This window comes from Pseudorca crassidens, chromosome 2 (assembly GCF_039906515.1).
Source record: "Pseudorca crassidens isolate mPseCra1 chromosome 2, mPseCra1.hap1, whole genome shotgun sequence".
NCBI lineage: Eukaryota > Metazoa > Chordata > Mammalia > Artiodactyla > Delphinidae > Pseudorca > Pseudorca crassidens.
Window position 1 is genome coordinate 26,929,450 of NC_090297.1, and position 24,124 is coordinate 26,953,573.

The 24,124-nt window shown below is 46.0% G+C and overlaps 1 protein-coding gene across 3 annotated transcripts in view; it reads right to left on the bottom strand.

Annotated features, from left to right (window-relative positions):
- CSMD2 (CUB and Sushi multiple domains 2) overlaps nt 1-24,124 on the bottom strand; it is a 668,701-nt gene that overhangs the window by 544,329 nt on the left and 100,248 nt on the right. For all 3 annotated transcript variants that reach the window (XM_067725393.1, XM_067725392.1, XM_067725391.1), the window contains exon 3: nt 9,430-9,542. In XM_067725393.1, the coding sequence (XP_067581494.1) occupies nt 9,430-9,542 (113 nt within the window). The remainder of the gene's footprint in view (nt 1-9,429; nt 9,543-24,124) is intronic.

A 24,124-nucleotide genomic window follows, 5' to 3' on the forward strand; every position in this document is an offset into this window, starting at 1 on the left:
CTAACTGGCCAAGCTGAGAGTCGATTTTTCCTCCAGACCCTGAGCTTTCCTCTTGGTTCTCTCCACTGTCTGGGAGCACATACCGGAGGAGAGAAGGCGAACAAGGAACAGGAGATACACGAGGCACGCATGTAATTGGAGGAGATGCCTGGGGAACTAAGAGGGAAAGTAAAGGGAGTATTGGGCACCAGGGGCAGCCTCTGGATTTGGTTTAAGCAGAGATTGGAAGGAAACAAAGAGGCAGAGAAGAGTGGCCAGGTGAGGGAGGAAGGTTCAGAAGAAGGGACTCAGCGTGTCTGAAGGATGGGTGGGGAGACAGAGTGTGGCGTATCTGAAGACCAGACAAAGGCCAGTGTGGCTGGAGGAGGAAGCGGGTGGAGGTGAGGCTGATGCCCAGTTTTGACGGCCAGGTGAGGAGTTTGTACTCCATCTGGGAAGTAATTACAGGGTTTGGTATTTTTTATAAATTTATTTATGTATTTATTTTTGGCTGCGTTGGGTCTTCGTTGCTGCCCGCAAGCTTTCTCTAGTTGTAGCGAGCGGGGGCTGCTCTTCGTTGCAGTAAGTGGGCTTCTCATTGCGGTGGCTTCTCTTGTTGCAGAGCACGGGCTCTAGGCGTGTGGGCTCAGTAGCTGTGGCTCGCAGGCTGTAGAGCACAGGCTCAGAGGCATGTGGGGATCTTCCCAGACCAGGGCTTGAACCCATGTCCCCTGCATTGGCAGGTGACTCTTAACCACTGCGCCACCAGGGAAGCTCCAATTAGAGGGTTTTAAGTGAAAGCACCCCAAGATCCTTGCACCCTGCCTCTAATGACTCACAGTGGGTGACTGTGGTTAAAAACCCAGCCTCTACTCCATGCACTAAGCCAAAGGCTCACAGGGCTGTGTCCCCTCAGGGTGGCCACTTGCGCTAATTTGCACAAAAGCCCTATATGGACTAGCAAAGATCCAGGTCAGGAGAGGCAAGCACTGGCTAGTATTGCAGTGTCCCTACTGTGTACCAAGCCCTGGACTAAGGTACCTCAGTGACTGAAGAATCAAAAAATAGGTGACATTCCTTGCTCTTGGAGACCCACAAGGCTTGACCAAAGATTTTGTCATAGGAAAGAATTTTTTTTTTCATTCCTACAAAACACACCTATTTTAAGAGCTTCCTTTGACTGAGTGCCTAGTCTGTGTCAAATGTCATGCTAGGTGCTTTCTGCACCTTACCACTAATGCTCACTCCCCCCTTGAAAGGAAGAGATGATTATCCCATGTCCCAGAGGAGGGAGCTGAGAGGCTCAGTGCCTTGCTCAAGGTCATACAGTGAGGACATGGCAGGGCTCAAACTTGATCTCCAGACACCCAACCAGGCATGAGAGTAATTTTCTCCACGTGGTCGAGGAATGGCTGCTTCTTGACCAGAGACTCTGTACCAGGCACTTCCCAGCCACTAACTCTTCAGCCCTCATTACAAACCACTGAGGTGGGTGCCGTAGTTCCTCTTTTGCGCAAAATCAGCTCGGGGAGGTCGGGAGATGTGAAAGGTGTCATAGCTAGCCAGCGCTGAACCTACCTCTTCCTGGACCCCACTCCTCTGCTCCTACGCACTCCCCTCCAACAATTTTAGGTCTAAGAGCTCCTTGAAGCTGGAAGCCACTTATAATTCATTCATATGCCTCAAAGTCTACCTAGGGACCTGGAGTAGAGCAGGTGTGTAGTAAATATTTGTTGAGTGAATGAATGAATGAACAGGGCCAGAGAGGTAAAGCAGATGTACCCCTTATCCCCAGGTCATCCAGCCACCTGAAAATGCTCCTTTGCCTTCACCCTGTCTTCTGACACCCTGAGGTGAGGAGGGTCAGGGCACTAGAATTTGCTATGATATCATCTTCAAGCTATGTTAATATTCTTCCCCAAAGGGGGAAAATATCACTATGCATGATGAACTGTTTGTGGGATTATTGAGGACGTGATATGAAGTTCATCCTGATGCCCCACTTATGGAGAAGTGCTGCCCAGTTTGTCTCAAATGTCACATCTCTGTGTATTAATTTGCTACTCCACTGTACTGATTAAAAGGAATGTTCTCCAACTCCCAAGGCAGAGCCCTCGGAAATGCAGCAGGTTGATTCAGGAAGCACACACCATCCCTTCCCAGGCAGAGGAAATGGACATTCATCACCTCCCCCCTCCCCCAAAGGGGGCCTCGCCAGGCCTGCCATTCTGGCCTGAGTGGCCTGAATGGTGCAAATTGCATATTCAGTGTATATATGTATATGGTCAAATAGCTTCCATTAGTCCAATTTTGAGATGTCTGCAGAATGTCCCTGAATTGGGGAACTCTTTCAAATTGAGGAAATTGTCTGAGAGGCCGGGAGAGGGAAATCAGCAGGTCTAATTACAGGAGGGAATAAAACCAGGAGGCGTCCATTTCTGGACCTCCATTTCCCTGCATGACATGATCACCTCTACCCTACTTCCCCCTCCAAAGGCCAGGAAAGCTCTGTCCCAAGCCTGCCTCTCCTGATAGAATGACAACAGGGAGCTCCATCTCTGTCCATCTGTCCCTCGCAGATGTGTCTGTCTGACGCTGTTCCACCATGCTCTGGTCCAGCGGCAGAGGTGACATTACTGACCTTGCACTGGGAGCAAAAACTCACCAAGATGTGGCACTGAATTGAGCTCTTCCTCCCCCGTTGTGTTCCCTTTGGGAGGGCAGGTGGGTAGGGGTAGAGAAGGAAATCATGATGGTGAGGATGGGACTTGGTTGAAACATCAGGCACTGCACCCAGTAGGCTCTCAATTATATCAGCTCAATGAATGAAAGAATCTCTACCACCCACTTAATGTGTGATCCCTGACTCTCTGGGCTCAGCTTTTCAGGTGGACTAGTGGTTCATGGGTGGGCTTCAGGGCATCTGAATTACATGAAAAACAACATGGAAAAGTGTTTGTGTGTGTGTGTGTGTGTGTGTGCGTGCGTGTGTGTGCGCGTGCGCGCGTGTGTGTGTGTGTGTGTATGTCTGGAGATAGTCACAGCTTTCAAGTCCATGACCCCCAAAGTCTAAGGTCTGCTGGACGTGTCACTAGCACCATTAGCCCTAAAGCCAACATCTCTGATACAAAGAGAAGAGGACATGAAAAGACTGAATTCCCGGCATTGGCCTCGTCAGCTCCAACCCACCAGGGGACACGGCCCACGACCTCATCCCCATGTGGTGGGCAGTCTCTCCAGCAGTGCTGGAGCTCACGAATATGGAGACACCTCTGCTCCTTCCCCACAGATGTTATGGTCTGTTTGTAAGCCCAGACATACCACGAACAACTGGGTTGAGAATTTTAAGCAGACTCAGGAGCCAGCGGGCTGGGGTGGGGATGGGATTGTGACCTATGGAGTAGACATATCTATTCTTCCATCTCCTGAAATAATCCCAGTCTGGTGAGGTTAGGAGGAGGGTGACTTCACTCATTAGCTGACATTTATCAAGCACTGACAGTCTGCCAGTCCCTCATGTGACTTGTGTGTTCTCTCCTTAATCTTCACAACTCTATGAAGTATTATTCTTACCCTGATTTTACAGATGCAAAGGCCAGAGCTCAGAGAAATGAAGTAACTTGCCCAAGGTCACACAGCAAGTGAGTGGCAAAGATGGGATTTGATTCCAGATCCGTTGGAACCCAGAACCTGAGGTCTTAATCATTGTACTGTGCAGCCTCTCCCCTTGTGGTGATGAGGGAGTTTGCAAAAATAAGCATTCCTCATGCTTCTAAATTCCACGTGGGGATAATAAGTGATTTTGATTTTTAAGGAAGCCTCTTATATTTTTGAGAGTGAGAACGCAAGGTGACAGTTAGATTTAACTAAACAGAAATACCTGTTTTTAGATGTAGATGATTAAATAGATCTAATAGACTGAGACCCAGCAGTCAGAGATGGGCTCTCTTGCACGAAAGTGTCAGAGTGACTGCTCAGGATTGATGCGGCTAAAATGCAAAAGGTGCAGCCAGGATTAGGCATTAAAACCTGCAGAGACTCTTCTCTAGTTGATGTTTCTGATCTGCTTACAACTCTTGTTTACCTGCTGATCAACCTGTCAGAGACAGAAACAACCCATACAATCTCTGAGAGTCATGGGTGGAGAAGGCGTGAAGCCCAAGGGCTTGGGTGGGAGAAACAACGTCTAAACACAGCAAGACTAGAAACATCAGGGAGAGACACAGTGCGGGGGCTGGGGAAGTAACAGGCTTCCACACATTGAAAGACAGACAGAAGGACACAGTGAATGTTGGAGAATCAGAGACAGGGCCACTGAAACCAAGACAAACATAGCTGAATTCCAGAGGGATTTAAAAGTGAAATGGAAAAATAAAATGCTAAAAGAATGAGAGGAATATCTAAATGACCAGCTGATCTTGGCATGGAAAAGGCCTTTCTAAGCATAACACCAAAGGTAGATTATCAAAGAAAAATTAATATTAAAAAATTTGTGACATAAAAATTAAAATTACTGCACATCAAAAGGAAACTCGTAATATTCATAGCGTTAATATGCAAAATCACTTACAAAAGGGATAAGAAAAAAATACTAACACCCCAAAAGAAAAGTAGGCAGAGACAGGGACAGGCAACTTACAAAATGATCTACTAAAGGCCAGAAAGTGGTGACAGGTCCTCAACCTTCCTGATCATCAGAGAGATGCAAATTATAACCACAAATGAGATTTCATCTCACCCATTTTAATCAATGAAACTGACTTAAGACTCCCCAACGTGCAATGTAGGTAAAGGAGGGGAATGGGCCCTCTTACACCCTGCTGGTAGAGGTGTGCCCCACTAGAATCTTCCTAAAGACACCGTGGAATTATGTAATAAAATGAAAAATCGACACACTCTTTGACCCAGCAATTGCACTTCCAAGAATTCTAAGATAATTAGATGAGGGTTAAAGCTGTATGTACAGGGATGTCCTTCACTTAAATGTCCCCATGACTGGTTAAATAATTGTGGTATAGGCAAACCACAGTGGCTCCCTCACTGATATTCCTTAGGAAGAACAAAGACGGGCTGCTTTTATTAACACAGAAAAACGTCAGCCTCGTCAACCAGACTACAGAATTACACACACAGTGTAACCCCAAGTGCCCATGGATCTGCGTCTCTCTGCAGGTGTGTGGGCGTTCAGAGAGCTGTCAAGTGGACACTCACTGGAAGGGCAGAGGTGAGCCTAGATCCTCTGTAGTGCGTGGGCAGCCCGAGCTGGGCAGAGCAGGACAGGGGCGGATCTGGGCATCAGGAAAAGGAGGAGGAAGAATGAGTGGGGTCAGAGCTCCTGGGGATTCAGTGCTGGGAATGAGGATGCCAGATGTAGCCAATAAAAATACAGGACACGCCATTAAATTTGAATTTCAGACAAACAACAGGCAATTTTTTTTTAGTAAAAGTATGTCCCATGAAATATTTGGGCTATACTTACACTAAAGTTTTTTTCAAATTTTAAAGAATTGGAATAATTTAAAAATCAAATTAACTGGGCACCCTAGATTTTATCTGGCAACCCTAGCTGAGAGGCTGTGGACATACCTCTTATTGATTCCCTGAGATGACCCAAGTCATCCGGGAGGGGCGCTGAAGCCAAGGCAGGCTTCCTGTGTCCACCCTGCCTCTGACTTATTTCCAATCTACCTGCCCATGAGAGGGAGTCACCAGTCTCTACCTTCCTCCAGGAGTTCTGCAGGGTGTGCATTGCAGGAGAAGAGTACAGTCTTTAGAGCCAGAAAAGTCACGTTAAAACTCCTGGCCATCAAGTAGCCTTAAAGCTGAACACAAAACTCCTGGGTTCCAGCTCCAGCATCTATCAGATGGAGACAGCAACGTCTGTCCACCAGGCTGTCTCGGGGATTAAATGAGATAATGTATGTAAAGTGCCTGGCGTACAGTCAGTGCTTAATACAAGTGGATGCCCTTCTCTCCCGTCCACGGCCGCAGCCCACACGCTTGCCCCCAGGGATTACAAATCAAGCATCCTCTGTCACCTCGGGCTTTGACGATTGGCCTTTTTGATCTTTTCCGTGACGCGGCAGCAGCTCTGAGCTGACACCCTTCATCTGACTTCACCTTTCTCCACAATCCCTAGCAGCAGTCCAGTTCCTTATCTGCACTTTTCACTCTCCCAAGGAGGGTGGAGGAGGAGGAGACTCCCTTTGATAGCAAACTTTCAGGGGCGTCAGCCAAGGGGAGCTACCAAGAGCGGGACCCTGATGGCATTTAGAAACAGGTCCTGTGACACCCAGAAGGCTGGACGCGAGGAGGCTGTCCTGACTAGGGTCAGCCCGGGCAGATGCGGGACTGGGGGGAGGGGAGTTCTCTAGAGCCTGTCTGTCTGCTTGCTGTCCAGCCCTAGTGACTAAGGTGGGTTCTGCAATGGAGGGAGGGGCTGAGAGCCAAATCTTTATGGTCCTTTTGACCACTGGATCGCCCCTTCCCCCCAACAGAGGGCCCAGAGAGTTTGAAAACCTCTGCCCAAGGTCACCCAGCTACTCAGTTATAGGCCCAAGAGGCTAGCATTTATCAGTAAATCCCTAAATGTGGGCTCATCCTGTGTCTTGTTGAGAAGTGCAGTGAGACAGAGGGCCCAGGACCGCTGTGGATGTCGTCTATCACACGGTTCATCCGCAGCAGTGGCTGCATCTGTGATTCCCCCCACCTGCCCTCCTTGCCCCTCCGCTGTGGGTGTCCCAAAAGTCAGTGCGACTCACACTTTTCCAGATGCACAAATTGCCCCGTGGTCCAGTCCCGAACCAGATCGTCAGGGTTTGGTGATAGCCCCAGCCTTGGCTTCCCCGCACCTGCCTCTCCTGTGAGCCATTCTGCCAGGCAGCACGAAGAGCCACGAAGACCACGGAGCTGGCGGAAACCCTGCCCAGGTGACTACAGAGAGTCACTCAGCTATAGCAACCTGTTTGCACCATGCAGGGCCTGCCTGGGCCTTGCCTGGAGCCTTTCCCTTCTCAGTGCCGATGACTTAGAGACCTGACACCATGAAGTGGCTGACGGAGGGCGGGCCCTGCCTTCTGTCCCGTTGGTCCTTCTCCTGTTGGGGCTGCCACCCCCGGGCCAGGCAGCGGGGAGGAGGGACCCACTGGCCTCCACTTTATCTTAATGATTCGTGGCCTCATGTGAATCGCAGCCCTTTCGTGAATCTGATGGAAGCCCGAGCTCAGCCCTGTCTAGAAGGATTTTCGGCAGTGACGAAATGTTCTCTGTCTGTGCTGCCCAGTATGGTAGCCACAAGCCACAGGTGGCTACTGAACACTTGATAGAGGCTGGTGCAAGTGAGAAATGAAATTTTAAATTTGACTGAGTGTTTATTCATATAAATATAAATAGTGGCATGTGGTTAAAGGCTACTGTTATTGGATAGCACAGCTCTAGACCGGGGGTCATCAAACTCTTTCTGTAAAAGGCCAGATAGTAAGTATTTTCGATTTTGCAGGCCATGTGGTCTCTGTGGCAATAACTCAACTCTGAATTTGTAGTGCATGTAAAGAGTCATAGACAATGTCAGCAAATGGGCTTGGCTGTGTTCTAATAAAACTTTATTTATAAAAACAAGCCAGGAACTGGATTTGGCCAGGTGGGCCATAGTTTATTGATCCCTGATCTAGACCCTTTCAAGAAGAAAATACATATACCCTTATACGTTCAGAATGTGGTTTCTAATTACAAGGGGTTTGCAGACCTTTGATGCCCTACTGTAGACCTCCCCATGGATTCCAGGCTAGAACCTCTGATTTTTCAAGGCTCTATGAATGTACCTTCAGCTCTGCTCTGCCTGATGGAGAAGCACTTGGCATTGTTTCCCAGAGCAGGCAACGTGGTCAGGGATCAACAGGACACTTTTTTCCTAAAACCTCCTAAGAGTCCAGGCCTCAGACAGCTATCCACAAAGACTGCTAAATGAGGACACCATTAGGGCCCAGCTGGGTCCCGCTGTGTGTCAGCCCCTCCTGGGATCTCTGCAGCCACCAACTCTAGTGTCAACGACTCATTCCCCCCACCATCCCCAAACACAGCCAGTCCCCCCAAGGCCCACATACTGTGGAAGAAGCTTCTGAAGAGGCCTCTCTTACTTAATCAAGAGGTTGTAGCTCAGACTCAAAGAGACTTAGTTTGGGTTCAGAGCCAAAGGCTGAGGACAGAACCAGGATGACCAAGATCACAGGCTTGCTTTTGGGAGGAACTGATTGTTTTTTCCAAAGAAATTGGGTTATCCCAGGAGACTTCACTTTAAAGACAAATAGGTCTTTTCAGAAGCCCTCAGTTAAAGCAATCTGGAGTTATGTCAGAAGCCCCCAGTTAAAGGCATGTGAAACTTTCTCTGGAGCCTTCTTCGTACCTTTAGTTAAAAATAACTGAGACCTTCTCAGGAACTCGCAATCGCTTACGTTAAAGCACCGAACACCCCTTACCAACAGGCGTGAATTTTGCCGCGGGAGTTAGGATCTGCCCTCTTTCTGTGGTATACTCCTAGCCAAGACAAAGGTGGTATCTGTTTGTATATTGCTATAGCTCCATTCAAGAAAGCATCACTTATTCTTTAAGTTCTTAGAGGCAAGAGGAAGAAAGCTTTCAAATAACTGGCATGCTTTACTAGGGTGTTATGTCATTATTGTTATTAATTATCATTAACAGTCTTAAAATACGCCTATGAGCGATCTCAACACAAAACAGCAGTGTGGGTCTTAGCCAAGAGCAGCATAATTACCTATTAATGAGATGTAAATTTCCCAGGAAAATGACAGTGATCTAGACATACCACCTTCTGAACTAACATAATAAAGTTAATAATAATAATAGTGTATAATCTGAAGATATTAGTGTTAATTTGAATGCTAACACCATATTTAAACAGGCTGAGAGAAGCGGCAATTATTTGCGTAACTCAAACCAAGAAACCCTAATCTGTGCTATCAAGGAAAAATTGATTGTTCTTCTCTGAATGATATAAAGCTGACTCTTTGCAGTCACTACAGTGAGAAAAAACTTTTTCAGCTACTTATTTTATGTCTTTTACTTAGGGTTTGTATCTGCCTCATTTCCAAAACCAAGCCAAGGTACCTTATAATACAGTGAAGCCCAAGAGAAAACAGAATTAAAAAAATAAAAACACAACAAAACCCAGTTAAGGGGAGAGAAGAAGATGTTACCAGGCCCTCAAGATAAACGACGGCAGCTCAGCTCTGATTTCAAGTCTCAGTTTCCTGGAAACAACGCAGCAGGGGCAATTTAAGTAACTGAGTTACTGGTTAGTAACCAGCCTTGTTAGGACAGACACAAGCTCTGAATCTGAAGAAGCCCTTCCCGGCAGCTAAGAGCAGCGCAGCCCTGCCTGCGGCTATTACAACCTCACACATACGGCTCCTGAGGCCAGGCCGAGGCACCTACCTTCATAGCTGGCATGGAAGCCCTGTGCGCTGACTGCGTAGTCACTGATGAGGCGTAGAGAGAGGGTGGTGGCCGCGCTGACGACGGTGGCCGGCAGCTGAAAGCCTGTGAGCCTGAAAGACAAAGAGGTGAGATGGAGGGAGGATGACCCCCTTGGGAACTAAACATGCCTTAAGCATTTATTGAGCACCTGCTGGATGCACGGCGCTGATCTAGGCACAGGGAAGGATACGAAAGAAGTTGAACGCCAGGCATATGCAAGGTGTTCAAAGTTAAAGTAATTTCCAGCAAAGGTGATGGAGACCAATCACAGAAATATGGGGGGCTACACCCCCGAAGCCATGGGCTACCCCCGACCTGGAGGCTCGCTCATTTATGGCTCTTCTCTTTCTCCTCCTCCAGTTTCTTCTCCTGATGTATCCAAGCAGGACCCTATGGGGCCTTCCCCAAACAGACTCACCCCACCCCATGTCCTCCACCTGCCTCTTGTCCGTAGAAAACTGTAGCCTCCTAGGCCTTCTCTGAGTTCCAAAGAGTAAATTTAATCAGAGAAGTGAGAAAATGAAGAAAGAAAGGAAAACAGTCAAGATAGACAAAATAATAATAGCTTAGCCATTATACAAAGTCAAGGACCTTTAGTTCCTCCTCAGGGGCTACAGATAATATTCTGAGCCATGTCCTTTGAGCTGTTTTGCAGATGCTGAAAATCCCATCAGGTGAAAGAAGTTAACTGGATGCTGCCCACAGCACGTAGATCCCCAGACCAGTTGGAACCAGAAGGTTGAGGATGTTGACTCCCGATTACCTCACCACCAAACAATCAGAAGAATATCCACAAGCTGATCACTTACCCCACAACCCCCCTCCCTCACCCTGTCTTTACAAACCTTTCCCTGAAAGCCTTCAGGGAGTTTGGCATTCTAAGCAGTAGCCAACTGGACTCCTTGCTTGGCACCCTGCAATAAACTACAACCTGCTGTCAGCAGATTGCCTTTATTGCGTGTGGACAAGCGGACCCACATTTCGTTCAGTAACACTGACTCTTCCCCTTCTGGCTAAGGTCCTTTGAGGCTCTGGGTAGACTTTGCCACAAATTTACAATGAATAGTCACCAACAGACAATATTTATTCACACACAGAGGAAAATATATCCAACTCTAAGTAGCAGAATGCGGACGCTTCTTGTCATGGACATTATTCTTTAAAAGGAATAGGTCTACTGCTTTTACAGAAATGATAAGTGCTTATTATTTTTAAAAGATGAAACCAAAAAATAAAAACCCAGTACAATCTAGAAATAATTGTTCTTGACAGTTGACATACAAAGAGATGGAAGGATGAGTAGTTCAGATCATATTCAGTGAAATAATTTCATACAAATGGGATCCTATTGTATGTGCTTTTAAAATTAAAATGCTTACATTTTTTCCCTGCGAGTTAAGTAAAGAAAAAGAAACAGGGGTGAAACAAAAGGAATTGTTGAACCTGAAATAATATGTTTTTAGCACAAGAGAGTCATTTTTAAAAGATTCTTCTAATTTTAAAAGGATAAAATAATGAAGCTTTCACTGAACACTTGGGAACATATTTTAGGAAAGGAGTTGTCCTCTGCTGGGTGTCCACACATGGTGGCCCCCACAGGTGACGTGATTGCGCACAAAGGTGGTGGCGGGGTGGCCAGGCTCCTGTCCACCTTTGTCGTTTGTCCCCTATCTGAGGCTTATCTACCGTCCCCCACCCCCGGCAGGGCTCAGGGAGGAATTCAAAGTGTACCTTTACCTCCATTTTTAAATTAAAAAAGAAAAACTGTAAAAAAGATAAAGGGAAAAGTGAAAACTGGGAAGATTATGTATAATATATATGACAGGAAGAGGGTTAGTATTCATAATCTATAAAGAACACTTACAAACCAATATGAAAAAGGTAAACAGGGAAGGAGAAAAAGAGCAAAGGATACATATGAACAGAAACAGAAAGATGTTCCACCTAATGAATATCAAAAATATGAAAACTCAACCCACGAGACTCATTTTTCATCTTTCAGGTTGGCAAATATCCAGAGCTGGCAAAGGTTAGAGAAGACGAAGCCTGGAGTTATCAAAATGATACTAAGGAAATGCCACACATGACACACATACATCTGACAAACCAGATGAAATGGACCAGCTCCTTGAAAAACACAAACTACCATAATGTCCCAATATGAAATAAATCATTTGAAGAGCCGTATAGCTATTAAGGAAATTGAATTCATAATTTAAAAACTCCCCCAAAAGAAATACCCAGGCCCAGAAGGTTTCAACAGAGAATTCTACCAAATGTATAAAGAATTTACACCAATTCTTTACAATCTCTTCCAGAAAACAGAGAAAGAAGGAGCACTTCCAAACTCACTTTATGAGGTATTACCCTGATACCAAAACCAAAGGCAGTACAAATAAAGAAGACTAAAGACCAATATCCCACAGAATATAAATACAAAATGCCTTAACAAAATATTAGCAAAGAGAATTCAGCAAAATAATAATTTTGCTGAATAATTATACACCATATACACCACAAAAATACATACACCACAAAAATAATTATACACCATAACCAAGTGGGGTCTAATTCAAAGGATGCAAGGCTGGTTCAACATTTGAAAATCCATCAGTGTAATTCACTATATTGACAGGCCAAAAGTAGAAAAATCACATGACCATATCAACTGATGCAGAAAAAGCACTTGACAAAATTCAACACTCATCCCTGATTTAAACAAAAAATTTTCACAGACTCACAGACTTAGAGGGTGGGCTTGTGGTTGCCAAGGGGGAAAGGTGAGGGGGAGGGATGAATTGGGAGGTTGGGATTGGCATATACACACTACTATATGTAAAATAGGTAATTAACAAGTACCTACTGTATAGCACAGGGAACTGTACTCAACACTCTGTAATAACCTGTATGGGAAAAGGATCCGAAAAAGAATAAATATATGAATATGTATGAGTAATTCCCTTTCTGTACACCTGAAACTAACACAACATTGTGAATCAACCATACTCCAATGTAAAATAAAAAATAAAACTTTCATAAGACTAGAAGGAAACTTCCTGACTTGATAAAGAGAATCTACAAAAATCCTATAGCTAACCTCACACTTAATGGCGCAAGACCGAATGCTTTTCTCCTAAGACTGAGAACGAGGCAAGGATCTAACAGTCCAATTCGAAAATAGGCAAAAGACATAAAAAGACATTTCACTAAGGGATATGTGGATGGCAAATAAGCACAAGAATAATGTTCAACATCATTAGCCATTAGGGAAAGGAAAATTAAGACCATTATGAGACATTACTACACACCATTAGAACAGATAAAAATAAAAATAGTGACAACACCAAAGACTGACAACCATACAGAGCAACTGGATCTTTCATATGTTGCTGGTAGAATGTAAAATGGTACCGACATTCTGGAAAATGGACAATTTCTTTTTAAAAAATACTACACACACACTAGTCATACAACTCAGCCATCACACGCCTGGGCATCTGTCCCAGAGAAATGAAAACTGGCGTCCACACAAAAACCTGCACATGACTGTTCAGAGCAGCTTTGCTTGTTTGTTTGTTTGTGGAATAGCCCCACATTGAAAACAACAAAAATGTCCTAAAATAGGTGAATAATTGAACCAACTGCAGTACATCCATGCCATGGAATACTACTCACTAATAAAAACGAATGGACTATCGATACATATAACAACTGGGCTGGATCTCTAGGTTATTATGCTGAGTGAAAAAAAGCGCTTATCTCAAGAGATAACGTAGCAGATGATTCCATTTATATAACATTCTGGAAATGACAGTATTAAAGAGATGGAAAACTGATGAGTGGTTGCCAGGGGTTAGGTTTGGTGAGAGGAAGGGGAGGGGGGTGATGCTAAAGGAGTAACACGAGGGAGAACCTTGTGGTGATGGAACAGTTCTGCATCGTGATTGCACTGGTGGTGACATGAATCCACACGTGATAAAATGACGTAGACGTACACACACACGTCGCACCAACGTCTGTTTCCCGGTTTTGATGTTGTACTGTACTTGCATTAGATGTACCCATTGGGGGAATCTGGGAGAAGGGTACATGGGACGTCTCTGTACGATCTTTACAACTTCCTGTGGATCTATAATTATTTCAAAATTAAAAGTTTTGAGAAATCGTACATGTGGCTCACATTATATTTTTATTGGACAGCACTTCGGTCCTCCATGAAATCTGACATAAGCTCGGTCTACCTAGATTGAGCCTTGAGCTGCTGCTTGGTTCTTGGTGGGTCCCTCTGTTCAGCTGCCTCCTGTTCATTTCAACCCCAACAATGTCCCCACCCACCACCAAACACACACACCTGCATCCTTGGCTGGGTCCTTGCTGGAAATGGCTGACCACCAGAACCACAACCCTGGCCCCCAGCCCACCGCTCTCTTGTTCACTGGTTTCCCACCAACTTGCTCGTGCACCAGACATCCTTCTCTACCCCCAGACAGTCATGTATGATAATGCCAGACTGCAGATCCCAGTGGACCCTGATATCAAAATACCAAATTATCCCCAAAGGGCTCAGACCTCTATCTGGAGCTGAACTTCAGGCCCCAACCCCTTTTTGTCTCTACCCCTAAGCGGGCCCAGTTCACAGCAGCTTCAACTTGCCTCTCACCCATGTGCACCAGCATTATGCCTTGGTGCCCTTCCCAGACACCCAACAACATACAGCTTCATGCAGAAGTTTCACACCTCACCAAGGCATGACCGCTTCTCCCCTGAAGTCATCTCTGGAAATGACATTCTTCCCAATGAGTAAAATTTGTTGATTTTATCCCCCTAGCTAGTTCCACGATATTTTTGAGCTGCCATTAAAGCGTCCTAGACCCTAGTTTCCTGGTACTATATTGACACAAGCTACAAAGAGCTACTGTACACTGTCAACAAACAATGACAGCTTTATCACTTGCAATACATGGAGTTGCATCTTACCAGGCATCTTCTCTAACCAGATACTTACCACTGCTCTGCTCTTTCCCAGGCTTGGGAGATAAATTCTAACATGGAGGGTTCCTCAAAGGTGCTAAAGCTGGAGGGGGTGGGCAAGCTTGAGTCTCCCCATCTGGATACTTGAATCACTCCTCTGCCCTGCGGCCTGCTCTTCCCTGACCCACTCCTTATTGCTGAATTGATTTCAGACGAGTTGATGACCCCGCAAGCCAGGAGAAGATAGCACGTTGCATGTCGGAATAAGCAAATTAAACGTTCAGATTTTCACATCTTTTATCTGACAAGTCTAAATACTATATTGAAAGGAGTGAGGCATTGTTCAATAGTGCAATCCAGACTCATTAGCGAAATGGGGTAAAATGATAGCAGGAAAGGCAAGAGGCTCCTATCGCTGTTGTCTGTCTTGTTGACTCTAAAATGTGCGGAGAACAGCTTTTGCAAACAGATGGCGTGGCCCCAGATGGAAGCTAAATACTCTTCTTTCGCTTCACCAAGGCTTCTTGGATTTTCCACTTCCCCAAGAGCCTTTTTTTGGCTTGTCTCCCTGCCCAGAGGAGCCCAGAGTCTTGGAAACGGGTGATGCTCATGACCCCAAATTTCTCACTGTCCCAGTTCAGAATCCATCAATGGCTTCCAACTGTTCTTACGATTAAACCCAAAATCCCTAAGGAGGCCCGCAAAGCCTGCTTGGCTCCAGCCCCTCCAGTCTTCTTTGGTCAAGGGTGGGGGCAGCAGTCAGCCCGGAGTGCAGGCAATGAGGGGTGTATTTCCTGTGGACAACTTGAAAACAATAGTAAAGCAGACGTGACAAGTCTACTTATTATCACCACGAGTCTGCACCCGGAACAGTGTCAGTGATAAAATCCTCTTCCCCGCCTCTCCCACCCTCCTCCTTGATACACTGCTGGTTGCAGTTCCTTCAACTGGCCAAGCCCCCATCCTCAGGGCCTTTGCACATGCTGTTTCCTCTTCAGAACATTTTCTCACATCCCCTCCACCTCTTTGATTAACCCCTTCGCATCATTCAAGTCTCCTCACAAATGTCAACATTATTTTCAGAAAGGTACATTCCTGACCTCCCAGACTAGTCTATTTTGCATTCTTTTTTTTTTTTTTTTTTTCTTTTTTATTGCGGTACGCGGGCCTCTCACTGCTGTGGCGTCTACCGTTGTGGAGCACAGGCTCCGGACGCGCAGACTCAGCGGCCATGGCTCACGGGCCCAGCCGGTCCCCGGCATGTGGGATCTTCCCAGACCGGGGCACGAACCCGTGTCCCCTGCATCGGCAGGCGGACTCTCAACCACTGCGCCACCAGGGAAGCCCCTATTTTGCATTCTTGAAGGTCCCTGTGGAGGTCACTGCTACTCTTCACGTATCTCCAGCTTTCCTTCCAGACACTGGTGCAACGGTCCCTCCCCACCTTTGCTGAGCTCATGCCTGGCTATGGCACTGGCTTTGCCAAGGATAAATGGGTAGCAGCGAAGTGTGCTGTTTCAAGGAGGGAGCCTCGAGGACCCTGGGTTCCTTTCACGAAATTCCCCTCTTTCCTTTTCCTTGCTACGGTGACCCTGGGTCTCTGTCAGCGGGGGTGTCTGAGTGATTTCACTAAGCAGACTACCCCGGCACACCACCTTTGAGCATGTAGTATGGCGAGAAAGAAACTTCTAGTGAGTTAACCCTTGGAGATTTGAGGGTTGTTTGTTACCATGTTTCTAAGTGTAGATTTTTATTATTATTCAGGTGTGGTGAGGGCAACAGATGAGGAGGAATTGCCATTGAAAAGATAGACTGGGGCTTCCCTGGTGGCGCAGTGGTTGAGAGTCCGCCTGCCGATGCAGGGGACACGGGTTCGTGCCCCGGTCCGGGAAGATCCCACATGCCGCGGAGCGGCTGGGCCCGTGAGCCATGGCCGCTGAGCCTGCGCGTCCGGAGCCTGTGCTCCGCAACGGGAGAGGCCACAACAGTGAGAGGCCCGCGTACCGAGAAAAAAAAAGAAAAAAAAAGAAAGAAAAGATAGTTTGCCAAAGGTGGGGGAGGGAGCATGCCATGCCACACGGGGAAGCACCAGGGTTGGTCAGGACGTAGAAGGGATGGGAGGAAAATGTGAGCAAGAGCCCTAACTGGGGCTGCAGTAGGGGAAGGAAGGGGTGAGGCAGGGTAAGCAGGCGACTGCCCTTAGTTGTCTGACATCTGACCCTGGGGTGCTTAGGGCAGGGGGATGGTGGCTTAACAGCTAAGAGCTCAGTAAAGGAGGTAGGTGGGCTCTGAATTGGTTGGTTTGCATATAAAAGGCTCACTCCCAGAAGAGCAGTTTGCTGTGTCTTAGAATTGCTAACCCTGAGAGGGGCTGCCTCTCCTGGGTCAGCAAAGTCCCAAGATGTCAAAGCATCAGAAAATATTTGTATTATTTGTGTGATTAACACACACAGCCATACACGGCCCATCCTAACAATTACCCTTTTTTTTCATTGCTAGCATTTATCACATTTCCTAATAAGATGTATTTTGGGGTAAATATTTTTATTATTTTTGTGATTATTTTGTTCAGGTCTCCATGAAAGCAGTGGATATGTTTGCTTTCCCCATCCTTGTCCAGTTCATTGCATACAGTAAGTTCCCTACATATGAACAAGTTCCGTTTGGGGAGCGCTTTCGTAAGTCTAATTTGTACGTAAGTCCAACAAGGTTAGCCTAGGTACCCAACTAACACAATCAGCTATATAGTATTGTACTGTAATACGTTTATAATACTTTTCACACAAATAATACATAAAAAACAAACAAACACAAAAAATAAAGCAAACGTTTTTAATCTTACAGTACAGTACCTTGAAAAGTACAGTGGTACAGTACAACAGCTGGCATACAGGGGCATAGGGTGAACAGGCAAGAAGAGTTACTGACTGGAGGAGGGAGAGGAGCTGGGAGATGGGAGAGCTGAAGGATCGTCAGCTATAGGAGATGGAGGGCGAGCTGCAGTTTCACTCACGCCTGATGCTGACGGCACAGGTGCTGGTTCCTTGCTGGATTCAATTATATCTACTCTCCTGAAAAAATGATCCAGTGATGTCTGGGTAGTACCTCTTTTTTTCTTGTCATAGATGGTACAGTACCGCTGGATTGCATTCTGAACGGCTGCTGCAACCTTCACGTACCGTTCAACGTTCAGGCGCTGTGCCTCAAAAACTAACAGTGCCTCCTCAAATAAAGAAAATCCCGTTGCCATTTCCTGCGTCGTGAATCTCTTCGGTTCTTCAGTTACTTCTTCCTCTTGTCTGTCTCCGTCCTTTCTCTGGGCCTCCAATTCCTGGCGCTTCTTAGCAGTACCAGCTACATCACCGCTGCTTTTATGCTTGTTTCAGGACATCCTGGGCTTGAAATAAAGACACTTTACTTCTGCACTCTATACAGTACTGTACGGTAAAGTACACAGAAGCGCAGCCACTTGTAGAGGATGCACGCACGTGACAATGTATGCCAGACACGTGAACTAACTTATGTTACTGGACATGCGAATGCACATTCGCGTCTGAAAGTTCACAACTTGAATGTTCGTATGTAGGGGACTTGTATTTATTTTTGAATGAATGAATGGAGGATTATCTGTCATTTCCAGGGTCAGCCACACAGTGTCACAGTTCATCGTGATGCTGCCAGGATAGACAACAGGAGGGGGAGACAGCTGGACATGGTATAAGTAACACTTACTGACTCTGGCCATCTCCCTACACCCACGAAACAGGGTGAGATACAAGGAAAAAGCAGCCTGTTCTGAACATCTCCAGGAAGAAGAGGGGCTTTTAATGGGGCTATCAGGAAGAAGGGACAGAGGGAAGTGGAGGGAGGGTGGAGAGGAAGCAGTGAGCCCAGGTGGGAAGGTGAGACTGCCCCAGGCTCAGAACTGCACCCTCCCTGCTTTGTGGAGACTGAGGAAGGGAGAGACCCTTAGAGGGGAATTGCTCCATGGGGCACCTGGCAAGGCTGGACTGTCCACAAAAGGGCTGGTACGTCCCCAGCCAAGTTTGGCCCAGATGCAGCTGAGTTGGTGCTGCCCACCTACAAGAAGCACTGAGGCCTTGAGCATATCAGCAGTGGCTAGTGTGGCCTGAAGACCGGGGGGACCCTCCTGAAATGCTGAAGTCTGTGAAAGACTTGCTTGGGGGAACCACAACAACGGCTGAAATGAGATTTCTCACCTTCATGAGTGGGGGCTCTAGGTCAAAATTTTTTTAAATGCAATGATATGACACTTTTTCCACCCAAGAGAAGCATTTGCATATTCCTACCTGTAAAAATAAAAGGTAGTCTTCTGACTCCAGGAGACAGTACCCATGTCTGCGAATTCCAAGGCTCTCAGTTGACTGACTACCGTCTTCCCAAGCTGGGGCCTCTGGGCTCTGAGGCACAAGGGTTGGGGTGAGACCTTGAAGGAACCCTGTCAGGTGAGGAACGGTCGAAGGAAGTGGGCATGGAAAGTAAAAGAGAATTGGTAAGGAGAGAACTGTCTTCACATCCCTGAAAGTCCATGCCTGACACACCAACGTCCTCATGAAATGATGAGCGAGAACCAGGACCGCAAGGACGGAGGTTCTGGGGAAGCAACTTGGGTCCATCAACATACAGAAGAACACGGGCAGTCACACCTGCATGGGGAGGGAATAGGCTGCCTCTCAAGGTCAATCCGATTTTAATTCCTCATTTACTTATTGAGTGCCAACGGGTGTCAGCTGCTGAACCTCAGAGACGGGTCAGAGCCGTGGGCTGAGCTCACCGGGACATGGCTTTGTTTCCACTAACCAGAGGACCCATGGGAAAGACCAGAATGAAACCCTTATCTCCACGAACTCTGATCTTAGAGTCCATTAGTACAGTGAAGTGACTCCATTACTGGAGTGTGTGTAAATCCTGATTCCTGATGTCTAGAGAAATAGGAGGATAGGACAGACGGAAGAGTAAGGCTTTATTCGAGCATCTTCCAGGCACATGGCGGCCTTCTGAGATGGGGACAGAACAATGAGTCGTCCCCGCGTGAGTACTGCTGTGGCCGGTGCTCTAGGCCTCAAGTGAAACCAGAGATCTGGTCAGCTCTAAGGGCAAGATGACTGGGAATGACAGAGACAGACCACGCCTTGGGTGATGTGGCTCAAGGCTTTGCCTTTGCCATACTTGGCCAACCTTTCTGCCTCTGCTCACATCTCTCTCCCCTTTGCTCTCTCCCTGCACCCACATGGGCCTTTACACTTGCCTTGAATGTGTCGTGTTTCTTCCCACCCCAGGGCCTTTTCATACGCTGCCCCCAGGGCTGTGTGCACTGCTCTCTCCCTTAGCCACCCAGGCTGCCACCACCTCACCTATCCATCTCCCACTAGCTTCTGGGGTCTCAGTTTGAATGTTACTTCCTCTGGGAAAGAGTTTGGAAATCCCTGATAAACCTCCTCCAATAACAGAGTATTTCTCCTTTATAATATGCGTTCCAATCATAATGAATTGATTTTCTTATCGAATTACTTGTGATGCATCTGTCTTTCCTTCTTGATGGTAAGTCCCTCAAAGGTAAGGATGTTTAACTTCTTCTCTGCATCACTAGCACATATAAAATGGAATATTGTTACGGACTGCATATGTCCCCCCAAAATTCATATGTTGAAATCCAAACTCTCCCCAGAGTTAATGGTACTAGGAAGTGGGGCCTTTGGGAGGTAATTAGGAATCAAAGAGGTCAGGAGGGTGGACCCCTGTTGAATGGGATTAGTGCCCTTACGAGAGTCATGAGAAAGCTTGCTTCCTCTCTCCGCTCTCCATCCACCAGATGAGGATACGATGAGAAGGTGGCAGTCTGTGTGCGACCCGGAAGATAGCTCTCACCAGATCCTCACCGTGCTGGCACCCTGATCTTAGACTTTCAGCACCCAAACATGGGACATAAATCTCTGTGGTTTACAAGCCACCCAGTCTATGGAAATTTTGTTATAGCAGCCCCGAACTGATTAAGACAAATATGTAGAGAATGAATGAATGAATATTCAACCATTAGAGAGTTGACAGAAAACTTGTGCATGGGATGAAGTCCAGGGGGAGAAAGCAGTCACAAGCTTCCAAAAGACAGAAAAAGCCTTGACTGTTGTCCTTTGAAAGGCCGATTTGCCAGGTTGGCCCTTGGCTGGAATCTGGGGTCATGGATTCCCAGAACCATGGGGTCACCATTCCCAGAACCGATAAGAGTGTCCTAAAATATTTGTAGAAACATTATGGTTTATACTGAACACCTGCTTTCCCTCTGAATCTGCAACTTTAGTACAGGCCAGGCAGAGGGTGCCCATGCAACCTGCCACCAAGAAAAACCCTGGGCACTGAGTCTCCAATGAGCTTCCTTGGGTGGTAACATTTCACTTGTCACAGTTCACTGCTGCGGGGAAAGCGCATTCTGTGTGACTCAACTGGGAGAGGACTCTTCGAAGCTTGTGACTGGTTTCTCCCCCCGGACGTCATCCCATGCGCAATTTTCCTTGTTGTTTTGCTCTGTATCCTTTCATTTTAATAAATCATAGCCAGGAGTGCAACTATATGCTGAATCCTGTGAGTCTTCCAGTCAATCATTGAACCTAAGCTAAGAGTGATCTTGGGGACATCCAACACAGAGGGTGACAAATAAACACAACCCAGATTCTTCTGCAAAGTACAAATACTAGATTATTCTCTGAAGGATATTCTAGGTGTTCAGTGGTTAAACAGAAATGGGAAATGCTGGGTTAAACAAAGTGAAGCAAGGATTTTTCGAAAATAAACAAAAAACAAGGTGCTTATGGGAGCTTTTAATAAGCTAACAGCAAACTTCCAAGGCAGGAGTAGATTATATAACAGTTCCCCGACACATCTGATCATAAACACTTTTATTCTTAAAGCAGCATATGGGCCAGTGTTGCATGGAACCCTCTCTAGGAAATGATATGCCCAGAGAAGGCAGGTCACAGCTTGGGCTATCGCTACGTTGGCCAGGAGGCTGCTGACGATCTGGGTGTCAGAAGCCCTGAGACCCATAGTGACACCAAAAGGCTGAAGAGTGCCCCAAGATCTAGAGATCCTTGTAAGACATCCCCATTTCTGAGGGTGACGCATGCATGTCTCTTGCTTACGCTCTTAAAAAGCCCAACAAATATAGAATTATCCAGAAATAAACAGTAATATAGCAAATTGGGCCTTTATTGAGTGGCTCTCATTTAAGGCTCTTAGCACTTCAAACAGTGATATTTAAAAAAGACATGTCAGCTGACCTTGGGAGTAAAGGAGTATATGTAAGCAACATCTGTCACACCGAGAGGCTTGGCAAATGGTGTTCTGCTTTGCCAGCAGCCCTACTCCAGACAGCAGCCACTAGTTAGTTACATAAACCATTAAGCTAAAAACAGAACTACCATTACAGGCATCATCTAGTAATTTTCAGGTAATTGATGGACATTAGTCATAATCACACACAGACACGCTTACAGACACATGTTCTCTTTGGTAATTCCCATTTGCATTTAATCAAGAGCTTCTAAAACTGGGAAACTTGGAAAAATCAGGCCTTCTCTGCTTTTAAGTATATATGATATATATATCATAAACCCTTTTTTTCTCAGAGCATCCTGTGGGCTGGGGTTCCATGAAACACTCTGGGAAATGAAATGCCCATGGCAGGCAGCTCATGGAGATCGTGCTGCTGCTACACTGGATATAAGAGCACGGACACGCCTGGTCTCAGAAGCCCTTGAAACCCACGGGAACCAAAAATCTGTAGAGATGGTTCTTGTGCTGCCCCAAGATCTGGGGATCTTTGTAATAAGCCCTCATTTCTGAGAGCGACCTGGCATTAGCCAGATATCTGTTGAAAAACTCCAGCTTAAGTCCAAGGGATCTTCTCTCAAATGTTCCAGTCTATCCAGAGAACATTCACTGGCTGTACAAACCTCTCCTTTCAGCTGCCCATGTCCATTTATTTTTCGGAGGCCAGGATATCTTTCCTAAGTATCTGGTTGGATGGGAGCAATGGTAGGCCCCCAAATCACCATACATACTTTGTAGAGTGCATGCAGGCTTTAGAAGCAAGGTCTGGTGTCATGGCAGGCCCACCTGCTGAGGTCTAAAAATAGGGCAACAACACTGTATGAGGTCTAAAAATAGGGCAACAACACTGTATGTTCGAAATGCAAATCCTCTCAACACACTCTGTCCACACCCAGGAGTATTTCCCATAGGACTGTAGCTTCTGGTTCTGCAGCAGGGAGTTCTGGGTATTCCCTCTTTTTGCTCTCTGCCAACAGTTCCCAAAACACAATCCGTGGAATACCATCCAGTGTTATGTTAATAGGTTTGCCTAAGAACATGCGGAAATAATTCTGGAAAATGCTACACTCAGAGAAGCACCATAGTTCCCAACCTGTGTGCTGAGGTACCCTGGGGTGCTGCAGGGAATTTACAAGAGCACTGAGGGATATTTTAAATTTTCAAGGGAAACTGTGATATTCAATATCTACTGGACACACAAAGTATTAGCTAGAAGTAGCTTCAGTTTCAACTTGAAGCTACATTCCATTAAATGACATCATTTCTTTTCAGACCTGGGTGTTTGGTGGTTGGTGTGAAATAAAGTAGGTGCTGTGTGACAATCAGTACAGAACAGGATGTGAGGGTAGTAGCGTCCAATCGGATTCCAAGGTTTGAGAAGCTGTGCAGAGCCCAACAAGTACACATATTCCATTAGTAAGTATTTGTGATTAGTCAAGGATGAAATAAAAATATGATATTTTCTTTCAATTTATATTATTTTTTCAAAGAGCTACAAAGTTGTTATGATATAAGTACTTATTCAGCTAGTCAGCCCTTACTACTTAATAAATGGAGCTGATAGGTATTTCTTTTATCCATGGAGCATGGTGGAAATATTACTGAAGCTCTTAACGCTATCTCAAACTAAGAAATGTTGGGATCCTGAGTATTACTGTATTAAAGGCTCTGCGAAGTCCTTCAGCAAGAAAGATAGAGTTTGAACCTTACACTTCTCGGTTCAGCACACCCATGAACAGCCTTCTTTACAACATCATCTCAGGAAATCTAGGTGGATGTTACCCAGGATTTGCTCTATGATCTGACAGGTTCAAAAAAGAGACCAGAGTCTTACTTATTCCCACAATTAACATTTAAAAATTATTTCTCCTCAATCATCCATTTAAGAAATATTGTGTGCCCTATTATACATCATGTACTATGCTTGGATCTAAGGATAAAAATTTATAAGACACGAACCTGGCCTTCAAGGAGTTCACCCTCAAAAGGAGGCATTCACGTTAATTTATCTGAAAATTCAGCCACTTCTCATCACCTTCATTACTGCCATCCATCCTTGTTTAGGGCACATCCATCTCTTGCCCCAGTTATTGCAATAACCTTCCAACTGGTCTCCCCATTTCCCCCTTGTCCTCCTACAGATCATTCTCAACAAGGCAGCGGCATGATTATTTTAAGTCCCATCATGTCACTTCTCTGCTTAGAACTCTTCTAAAAGTGCCCTAGTTGATTTCACAACAAGTTAAAGGCCTTGGGCAATCCTCTGACACCACTACCCACTCCCTCTTTCTGTATTACCAACTTGTCTCCCCCTGCTCACTCGCTCCAGCCATCG